General features: G+C 35.9%; 1 protein-coding gene across 2 annotated transcripts in view; it reads right to left on the bottom strand.

Moving 5' to 3' along the window:
• Positions 1-12192, bottom strand: part of RhoBTB (Rho-related BTB domain containing) — a 397556-nt gene that overhangs the window by 323967 nt on the left and 61397 nt on the right. For both annotated transcript variants that reach the window (XM_090391753.1, XM_090391754.1), the window contains one exon: positions 2865-3092. In XM_090391753.1, the coding sequence (XP_090247879.1) occupies positions 2865-3050 (186 nt within the window). In that variant the 5' untranslated portion in view covers positions 3051-3092. The remainder of the gene's footprint in view (positions 1-2864; positions 3093-12192) is intronic.

Consider the following 12192-nt stretch of genomic DNA (forward strand, 5'->3'; position numbering starts at 1 on the left):
CAAGATTCGGTCCCTTGCCACACCTCTGGGAAAAGTCAAAAATGGTTGTCTGAAAATTTCTACGACTTCACCAGTCCAAATGTTTGGCCTCCAAACTCCCCAGACCTTAACCCCATGGATTATTTTGTATGGGGCGCAGTTGAAAAAGACACCAATCACACTTCCAGTAATACAAAAGCCCAGTTAATGGATAAAATTAAAACAGTTTTTGCGGCCCTTCTCAGGGAGACTGTAGCATCAGCTTGTTCGAGGTTCCGAAGCAGAATTCAAGCTGTGATCGATGCTAATGGTGGTTATTTTGAGTAAATCTTGTTGATAGTATTGTAATTAACTCTGCCTGTAATGTTTTTTGTCAATTCATTAAATTTAATAGATACAAAGAAGATTTTCTTTTTCCTTACGAAACTGTCAAATTTATCCCGAACACCCTGTATTTCTATCTTACATCCCCATAGTGACTTACTCTTTCGTACAAAATTTATCCACCTTTTGCACTACTTGTTGTATGCCTATGAGTACTGGAAAATTTATTTGTTAGACTGCGCCACCAGTAATCTTTTCTTGGCATAAGACTCAATAATGCGGGTGGTAGATCTCTCTCTCTCTCTCTCTCTAGCATAAATTCCTTCAATATAGTTTACACAAACAATCGTGGTTCTCAAGTACTTAAACTACGCTTTTACTGCCTTATTTGTTTCCTGCTCTCAGGTCCTCTTTTATTTGGGAACAGTGCATTGTAAGTTAAAAGATCAGGCGGGACTCTATTGTCATATAATCAAAACACATTTATTTACAGTAAAACAATAATACATTAATTAAAAACGATAAGGAGGTTGCTCTCTCTCTCTACCTATCCGTTAGACTTTTTGCATAAAGAAACAAAACTTTCCCTTTCAATACTAAATAACTTTACAGTTATTTAGAATTGAAAGGGAAAGTTACTCATTTACTTCTCTGTTTATTAAATCAACTTGCTGAAACTCTAGTTTACTCTCAAAGAGGTTAGCTAGCTATGCCAAGTTATCTCACAAATTGTACACCACTTATTAATTAACAAAAATCCAAGGACACTCTTATAGACACTGCTTATTTCTAATACCTTATATCTTAACAGTTCATCTAAATTATTTCTCCTATCTTACATAAAAGAAACATGGAAAAAAATTGGAATGAACTCATATATGCTCTGTCTTCTGGATTAAACTCTAGTTTACTCTCAAAGAGGTTAGCTAGCTATGCCAAGTTATCTCACAAATTGTACACCACTTATTAATTAACAAAAATCCAAGGACACTCTTATAGACACTGCTTATTACTAATACCTTATATCTCAACAGTTCATCTAAATTCTTTCTCCTATCTTACATAAAAGAAACATGGAAAAAAATTGGAATGAACTCATATATGCTCTGTCTTCTGGATCACACACTTATTCAAGGATTTTTCACTAGAGTCCTAGACTTTCTCTCTGCAGCGTCTTGCTTCACCTGTGCCTCATCAAAGATTTTCGGCTGGGCTTCGGAATGCTGATCTCCGATGCTCCTGGGCTTCGGACGAGGGAGGGGGTCCAACACGTGGAACTTATGCAGTCTCATTCAGAAGGCAATGCATTCTCCTCCAGGTGCTGAAGTCTGCTCTCGATTATTAGCTTCCGGTAATCTTCCACAGCCAAATCCAAGATCGAAAACAGCTTCAGGTGGATCGGCCTCTCTTTCTCCCCGACTTCTCGTGTGCCCTAGCCGTATATCATGTCCACTTTTTTCCAACTGCTGATATTGATGTTCAGCTCAGCGGCCTTTTATTTCACATTCTCCGGGACCTTGCACAAAGGGGTAAAACCCCCGAAGAATTCAGCATGACTCTTTGATCTTCTGTTAAGACTGACACGTTCTTTTTTCTCCTGGTGTACAACAAAATCCGATTAGTGGAACACCAGAACTTCGTGTGATCTGCGCTGACCCCTTTTAAGAACGACCTTGATGGTTGGCATATACAGAGCACATAAACAAAGGTTTTGAAACCACTTGGTTAAAACAAAGATATATAGTTTCCAGTGACACAGCACTTTCCTTTGTTACTAACTTTAACCTTTACTACCATTGCTGTCTGTTTACTACATTTTTGAGCAGGTTATATTTTCCTTAGGATTATGTACATTCATTTATAGATGTTTATTTTTTTCAACACAAACTTTTTAGATGTGACCTCTGTAAAATTCGATGTAAAGCACTTATAAAATTTTACGCTACATCAAATTTTACAACATGTCTAATGAAGACACGAAAGTACATTAAAGAGAGAGAGACAGAGAAGTAGCAGTAGTAAAGCAGTTTGCTGAAATGCAAAGAAATCTTGATTCTTACAGGATGGAATTAGATACTGTATGGAATAAGGAATTTAAAAGGAAGAGTTAATAATGTCATCAGCTTTGGCTATTTAATGAAAGCTTTAACATGGTGGAAAAAAGCCAACAGGATGGGGGGGGGGAAAGAATGCTAAAATATAACATTGTCGAAAAGTGATAGCAAATCAGTTATCAAATAGTCAACCATTTAATAAAATTACAATCTGTAAGGTTGTAATTTTTAATATCTGCATCACTACAGAGATTTAACAAGATATAATAAATCTCTGTAGTGACATACGAAACCCTAGTACTGCATAAATACAATTACTACTACTACATATTAGTAGTAGTGACATACGAAACCCTAGTACTGCATAAATACAATTACTACTACTACTACTACATATTCATTCATTAGAAAATAAGGGTCTATACTTTGTGCTTAATTTAGTTTTAAACTATGATGAAAAGGGAAACAATCAAAACTTATCTGCAAAATTAACTAAAAATAGTTCACCTCTTTATAAATTCGATACTGGTCAATAGCCCAAACTGTAGGAATATGAGTAGTCATTAGCTGACTCAGAGTCAGGCGAGCATTACAAGCTCTGGCACATATGAGCCGTGTCTTTCCAACAGCAGTATCCCCTACAACGACGCATTTTACATGCTCTTGATGTGGCTGTTCATTATCCATGGTCATCCATTGTTAGCCGTCACGAGCCAACTGGAAATCTTGAAAATTCTGCAATGAATAAAATCCAGAAAAAGAAGTAATGAATATCTACTGAATAAATAAAGCACTAATAAAGAAATAAGTATGTACTAACATTAATTGGCTTACATAAGAGTTATGGTCTTAGAACCTTTTATGAAAGTCAAATTTTATATAAAATAGTTTTTACTAAGTGTTGCTATAAACTATGTCCAACAAAGGGACTAGCATGTTGATTGGGTAGTACATAAGAAAAAACGATCTTGTTCGATCATCAGAACAACAGGCTGGCAACAAGAAAAGAGAATGTAAAATGGAGGCAAAAATTAATAGTACATTTAATACGGAAAAAAATGACCTTTACATTTTATTATGTAGAGAATCCAAAGCATGCTATCATGAAAGAAAGTCTATCAGTAGAAATTAAACAGATATCATATAACTACAAGAAATACTGTTTAGAGAAGAATTATTAATCTTCATTTGTTTTTGAGATTATCTCTATTAAAGATATTTTTTATATTGTGAGTGTTTATTATTTACACAAGGGTTCAATTCCAATTAGTGCAATGACTTTTTAACTGTTTCTTAGAATCCGGAAAATCACTGACTCAAGACCAAATAGAAAAAACATGCACGCTTAATAGAACTAAAACAATATATATACTTTAAATAAAATTACAGTACTACAAAATACTGGATCCAAGACCTTCTAAAAGAAATCTACACTTTAGAGATTTTCTTATCCAAAAATATTAAAATCACCCATTCTATTAGTGGATTGTTTAACATATACTTAATCACGTCTACCAGACTAAACACCTTGTTTTCACAACAAAAATGTTCATAGTCAGTTTCTTTGTTAGGGCTTTTTCCGAAAATATAAACTTTCTTCTTCTTTTCCACGGAATCCTTTCTTATTACCCTTATGTAGTATACAATATTATTCCTCACTGACTCGGTGAAGTATAAATACTCTTACCTATTGCAGTTCAATTTGACGCACAATTTACTAATTTTTTTCTACCGGAGGAAAAAAGTTTCTTCTACTACTTCATAAACAACATATCTATGTTGAGATAATTTCGTAGAAATAACAAATATATCCAGCATCCTTAAGACAGATGAAACTTTCCAATCAGTATTTCCTCGAACATTCCTTTAGAACATCGACTGCAATATCTTCTTTTATTTACTAATTACTTCTTGACAGTCTCAATTCCTCCAGTTTAAAGACTCACAGTTTTACCATTCCTTTTTTGGAATATACTATTAATATTCTTTTGAATGTCACATAAAAGTAAATAAACTTCATAAGAACAAAATCCTCCGGTCTGCATTCTTAAACTTCCATTAGCTCTCTCTCTCTCTCTCTTTTTTTTTTTTTTTTTTTTTTTTTTTTTGTGACCTTGATACTGAACGCTCTCTCTGTAAGCTGTCACTCATCAAACTCTTCGGCAAGCATGCGCACTCCATGAAAGTGGCAAGCAAGAAGTTAGGTATAATGTCTGATGCATTGTCTTAGCATAACAAGAATGTCTTTACAAAACACAGCATTTAATAATTTTAAACTAAAATAGAAAATTGAAAGTGACATAACTATCAAAATCTAGTAAGTACATAAATTTTTCAAATTCTTTACAATTCCTTTTGACAAAAATAATAATATAAATAAAGGGCACATCACAAGTGCCAATATACCTGTTATGAAACCAAAACTAATAATATACTAACATAAACAATTTGTAAAAATATTCATAATTTTAAATTATGATTATTTTTGCAATACTATACTATAAGCTACTAACCCTCATGAAACAAAACTACCAAAATGCAATAATGTAATACAAGTTAGGAGTATGGAAAGATACAGGCTCTATCAATTACTAAAAGAGAACAGAGTTTCCATTTTTTTTTTTTTTAAAGCATACGTAACACATTAGCTAATTGCTGTCCTTTATTCAACTTCTTTTCAAACCCCGTTAAAAGACTTGATACTCAAGAAGATTTTAGGCTATGAACACGGGTCTGGACTTAACTATGTATCAATTGTAATAATTCAGTGTATGAGAAAAATCATATACCAGAATAAGTGTAAGTTGTGGGGGGAGAGAGGAGACTGACAAAAACATGTTGGTCAACTAAGAATGCAACTCATACTCTGTTTACTAGAGGCAGCAATTGTCACGTAATGTACAAACATAATGGAACCATTAATTTCAAGGCTGTTAAGAAAATATAATTATCAAGCTTTCTGATTAAATTCATGTTATGTAAATATTAACATAGCAGATCTTCTATGTCTCTGGGATTTTGCATATGCCTCGCATATGAAAAAACATGTTTAAAATACATTCATGTTGGGGCGATAATAATTCACTCGTCATGGTAAACAACACTCCCTCCCCCAAAAGCCACATTACGCAGACATAAGAAAAAAAAGTAGTTTTATTTTATCACTGAATGAGGTACAGAGACATTTGCAGTCTGTGTAATATATCTGTCAAAAAAAGTGCAATTAGAGACAACTGGAATAAAAACATCATTATCTAATGAAACACATGTCCCCCATAGAAACTATGCTGCACAGACTCAAGCAAAACAGTTTGTTGTACTCCCAAACACAGAATCTAACTAAAAACTGTTATCCAAACATTTGTCCAAATTTTCAATTACATGAAATAAGTATGTGTGTTCGATTGCTTTTGAAATTTTCAATGTCATTAAGGCAGATCACAAATGCTAACTTCAAATAAAATTCTACCGCAAATTGAAATTAACATGCCGTTAATATGTGTGTGAGTCCGTCCAGCAGTCTGACACAAGCAGCAATAAAATTCAACTGAAGGGTTGAAACTTTGTCAGTTGAGCTCGTCCATGTGACACGGTAGCAGTGCACAAACAGTAATGAGAAGTTCCATCTGACACGGTAGCAGTGCACAAACAGTAATGAGAAGTTCCATCAGAACGATAAACAGGTGAAACGCTATCCCAACGTGAACGTGTTAAAACTAATATATATATATATATATATAGAGAGAGAGAGAGAGAGAGACGTTGTTATGGCAGTTTCAGATATTTTGGAATTAAGTTGAAGAGAATCAACATTTCAGCTCAACAATTGCAGGCTTGCCTTTGTCATTTAGTTGCGCGATCTTTTGTTAATACCATACCAATCATATGCACACCTTCATAGCTCTTCTATCTCTCTACCAGCCTACCATTGCTGTCTGTTTTGCACTCTGCTTTCACTTCTCATCAGTCATTCATGAAAGATTGTTCATCATGTATCTCAGTCTTATAAATTACTGGTAATTTTTGCTTGAAATATGGAGAAACATTCAAGTTATAGTGCTGGTTTTAAACTCAAGGTTATGATTTTGCATAAAAACAAGGCAATCGATCATCAGGCCATGAGTTTACAGTGACTGAGTTTAATGTGTGATATTGGCTTAAAACAGAAACTTGCATTAGAAAGTACCAATAAGTCAAGAAAAGCATTCCGAGAACTGAAAGGTGGAAAGTTTCCTGAATTGCAGGATGAGTTATGTGTTATATGTTATATGCAGGATGAGTTATATGTGTTAGGTTTGCATAAAGATGGTTGCTGTGTTTCACACAAAATGTACATTTCAAAGCGCATGAGTTAGCTACAAAATAAGGCATCACTTGCACAGATCTGAAAGTGAGCCGAGGTTGGATCACAAGATTCATGAAGAGGGAAAGCCTTTCCCTTCGTCGAAGGCCATCCCTTTGCCAAAGAATGCCGAAAAATTTCAAGGATAAACTGATGGATTTTCATCGCTATGTGATTCAACTTAGAAAGAGCAATAACAAATCAAACACCCCTCAATTTCAACATCCACACCAAACAACAATAAAAGAAAACAGTGAAAAAAGTGATAATACACTCAACTGGAAGTGAAAAACAACGACGCACAATCATGCTCGCAATTACTACAGAAGGAAAAAAGTTGCCTCCTTATGCAATATTCCAATGGAAAACAATGCCGAAGGGGAACTTCACAAGTTCCCCTTTGCCATTTAAAAAAGTAGAGGAATCTAAAGCATGCTGCTCAAAATGTTCCATATAAAAGTTAGCATGCTTTAGATTCCTCTCCTTTTTTATTGAAAAACAGAACACACTTCTGTTTCTAGATGTCACGCGTCTTCCTTCTGGCAATCTTTCCTTCACTGTTTAGTGGAAACCAACACATACTGGCCAATATATATACATAAACTCCTACCACCACCCAACACAAAAACTAGGTGTCATCAATACTCTAAAAAACAGAGCTTTGAAGATCTGCTCCAGTGAACATGTAATGAAAGACGAATTTAAAGTTATCAGCAATACTTTTCTAAAAAATGGTTACAGCCAAAACACTATTAACAAAATTCTTTACAAGACCTCAATAAAAAACAAAGATAAACCAGACTACAATAAAACTATAACCATTCCTTACATTAAAGGGACATCAGATAAAATAAACAGAATACTACAAAAATACAACCTCAAAGCCACCTTTAAACCTCCTGCAAAATTAAAAAGCTTACTCAACTCATCCAAAGACCCACTCCCTCTGCTGGCCCACCCTGGAGTATACCATATTTATTGCACCTGTAACATACCATATGTAGGGGAAACTGGACGCACACTTCCTATCAGACAAAAAGAACATAAACGGCACATTAAATATAATAACTATGGTGAGGCTGGCCTTTCTGATCATGCCCTTGAACACCTTATATAGAATTGACTGGAAAAGCATTAGTTGTTTACATCACACCAAAACATGGCATGAATGAAATTTAAGAAAGCCTGTGAGATTATTATCAGCCACCCCAATCTGAATAATAATGATGGTCTAAAAATCCCAAACATATGGAGGGCAACATATTCGACCCACAGAACCTTCCTCTCTAGAGTGGCTATAAACAGGACTGTAGATAATCCATGATCCTAAATCAAAAAATAACAATTGTAATGCTAAAAATAGGACATCATTGTTACTGAAAGAAACCTATCTAGAAGAAAGAATGTTTGCTCATGTTATCATAAATAAAATTTAGCTTGATGTAGTTTCTAAATAATTAATTAATTGGTAATTTTTGTTTTCACTAGAGGTCATGCCAGTAGAATAACCTGTGATCAAATCATCGTTTCTCTACCTTACTGTATGTAATGTAATGTAACTCAGCTTGTCATGTATATTTGTATATGCTCCAGATGATGATCTTAATATGAAGATCGAAATGTCGAGAAATTAAAAGAGTTATTTATAACACGGTTGTAAAGTCCATAATTTCTAAAACGAATGCTGATCACCGTGCAACACTAAAAGAAAAGAATATAATTTATTGGCATCTTTAATTTATAGTCTAACCAAGTGGAAAAACTTTCAACAAACAAATTTATATGGAATAAGAAATTAATCAGAACACTAAACTAGTCATATACATGAAGTACTGAAACCAATTTAACTTATGGATGCAAATGTTGGGTTAGAAATAAAAAACTTCATCAAAGACGGTAGACCACAGATATGAGAGTTCTGAGAAAGATTACAAGAGTTAAAAGATGGAATGGGGGATATTAGGAAGGAACTCGATATTTTTCACATTCAGGAATGTGTTAACAGAATTAATCTCAGGTGGTATAGTCATGTAAACAGAATGGGAGTGGATAAGTTAATAACAAATAACAAAACAATTGTTATTTGTCGGGATAGAAGGAAATATGAAGATCTAGGTGGACTGATACAGTAAAAAGTACCTTTGAAGAGAGAATTAATATTATTATTATTAAGAGTCAGGAACTCATCATGAGAGGCCATACTATTCGCATCAGCTGTCATACCTGTTCTTGAATTCATTAGCTACTTGTACACACAACATTCAATGGCAATCCATTCCAATCATGCATCACTCTATGAGTGAAAAATCTAGCTCTCACCCCTTCTTGACAATTCGCTTCATTCTCAACTTCCAAGGACGACCTCGAGTCCTTTCCCAACCCTCCATAAAATTAAAAATTCCATCTACTGAAATTCAGTATAACCCTATCACAAGCTTGTCAAGTCTAAATCACATCACTCTTTCTCCTGCTTGCTAGTGTATGCAGCCTACAAATACTCAATCTAATCTTCATAATCAGTATTTCACAATCTTGATATCTTTTTGACACTCTCCTTTGCATTCTCTTCCCTGTATCAGAATCACCACAGAAACCAGACCTACACGCAATACTCCAAGTGAGTCTATAAATGTCTTGTAAAGAGGCAAAATGACTTCCTTATTTTTACATGTGAAGATTCGTTACAGCATTGCAATTATTCTCCGAGTTGTATTTATAATTTATGTTATATGGCCCTTGAACTTCAACTTCCTGTCTATTAAATCTCCAAGATTCCTAGCCTGATCAGTTCTGTCTAGCATAATCCCACCAATATAATAAGACATTAGATATCTAATTACATCAAGTGCATGACCTTACATTAATTAACATTGAACTGACAGCCATTATCACATGTCCACAATTCCAGCCTATTCAAATCATTCTGCAAGTACTACATACCAGCAGCAGCACTCCTGATTACCTTAGTTATATTTGCTTCATCAGCCAATAGCTGTACATCACATGTCAAATCTTTACTAATGTCATTAATGTACAGAGTGAATAATAATGGACCAAGGATTGATCCTTGAGGCACACCACTGGTTACCATGAATCTTGCAAATTCACACCCCCAATATATAACTTTTTGATATCTATCAGTAAGCCATCCTCTTATCCATGCTAATAGTTTATAATCCAATCCTATATTCTCCAATTTATGCAATAGTCTTCCATGCTGCATTCTGTCAATAGCTTTGGAAAAATCCAAAAATATTATGGTGTATCCATTCCTCTTGTTTAACTCAGTGGTCACATTGTTATTATAGAATGCAAGCAAGCTGCTAAAACATGACCCTTCCTTTAGTAAGCCCATGCTGTTCATTGTAAAGTAGAGATTCTCTGTCAACCCATTTCTGAATGCTAACCCTTACCAACTTTTCCAAAATCTTCACCACCACTCCTGAGATACTGATTGGTCGATAGTTGGATATATCAGTCTTTGCACCACCCTTGTACAACGGGATTACCACACATTCTTTCCACTCCTGTAGAATCTTCATTGTTCTGAGATGCAAATTATATAGCCAGGTCAAAGGAATAGCCAGTGCTGACATCCCATCAATTCCTATTTCAGAATTCTTATGCAAATATGATCTCATAATAATGTTCCTCTTTGGAACAGTATTATGAGATAGGTGTGTCACACAAACAGAATGGGAGAGGAAAGGTTAACAAAACAAGTGTTCCTGTCAGGATGGAGGGAAAATACCAAGAGAAAGACAAGCGGATATTACTGTGCCTCTTTGGAACAGTATTATTATTATTATTCAGGCCACCAAGGAGTCAAAAGACTCATCGAGGGAGGTCCTTCCTAAGACATAAAGTCTGTCAAGACTCATCGAGGGAAGGTACCCCCCTGAGAAACACAAAGTCTATCATACCACTCTTTAAACTCACTGACCGTTCTCGCTCCCACCACTCCATCAGGCAATGCATTCCACAGCTCAACCACCCTCCACACAAAGAAACCACTCCTTACCCTCTTGCCCACAGTTTCCTTTCGTGACTTCCAGGGATGGCCTCTTGTCATCACTCCTTCCCGCTGTTCAACCAAGCGAAAGAACTCCCCAGTGTCAACCCTGTAACCACCTCTCAACAGTTTAAAAGTCTCAATCATATCACCTCTCCTTCTTCTATCCACCAAACTCTGCAGTCCACATTCTCTCAGCCGATCCTCATAACTATCCTTGTACAGTCCTGAAACCATCTTTGTATCCTTTCCACAGTTAATTTATCCCCTTCAAATCCTGGGGACCAAATCTGAGAACAATAATCCAAGTGTGGTCTGATCAGAGACTTATACAACGGAATGATAACCCTCTTATCTCTGCAGGTCAATGTCCTTCTCATAATAGCAGCAATCCTCTGTGTTACCTTCACCACCTTTGCAATATGTCCCCTAAACTTCAGGTTTCTATCAATCATCAACCCCAGATCTCTTGTCTCCCCTACTTCTTCCGGTATAACTCCTCCCATAGAGTATGCAGCATCCCATCGATGTTTCCCAAACCTCAAGACCTTACATTTTGCTGCATTAAACTGACACCCCCATTCATTTGCCCATCTATCTAGCTTATTTAAATCCTCTTGGAGGGCTAACACATCTGTACTATTACTAATAATCCTTCCCAGCTTCGCATCATCCGCAAACAACTGAATATCCCCCTGCAATCCACTGGCTATATCATTGATATAAAGGTTAAACAATATAGGTCCTAGTACTGAGCCCTGTGGGACCCCACTTGTAACCCTCTGCCTCCTGGAAACTGCTCCAACATACACAACTCTCTGATACCTATCAGACAGCCAATCCTGAATCCAGTTGACCAATCCGACATCCAGACCCATGTGCTGCAACTTAAATATCAGCTTATCATGTGGCACCCTGTCAAATGCCTTCGCCAAGTCTAAGAAAATTGCAGTATATGCCTTTCCCTCATCTAATGTTCTTGAAACTTTATTATAAAAGGCTAGCATATTGCTAAAACAAGAGCGTCCTTTCACAAATCTATGTTGATTCTCACAGATAACATTATCCTCATTGCCCAATGCTGTATACTGTCCCTCACTACTTTCTCCAAGATCTTAATAACTACTGATGACACACAGACTGGCCTATAATTAGACACTTCCAGTCTGTTACCACCCTTATGCAATGGCACTATCTTACCTTCCTTCCATTCCCTGGGCACCTTTGCCAAAGCCAGACTTTCATTGAAAAGCCAAGTTAAAGGCACTGTCAATTCCCTAGCACATTCTCTCAAAACTCGTGGTGAAATACCATCCAGTCCCGCAGCTTTACTGACATCCAGAGTACTCAGTATCTGAAACACACTCTCCTCCTGTACCTCCAGACCTCGAACCAGTCCTATCCCTCTAGCATTAAAACTGACTCCTCTAGGATGAAATACTCCAATAAAGTGTTCAGTGAACAATTCCACTATGTCCTCT

This window comes from Typopeltis vanoorti, chromosome 4 (assembly GCF_054136105.1).
Source record: "Typopeltis vanoorti isolate ZY-2024b chromosome 4, IOZ_Tvanoo_1.0, whole genome shotgun sequence".
In the NCBI taxonomy this organism is placed as follows: domain Eukaryota; kingdom Metazoa; phylum Arthropoda; class Arachnida; order Uropygi; family Thelyphonidae; genus Typopeltis; species Typopeltis vanoorti.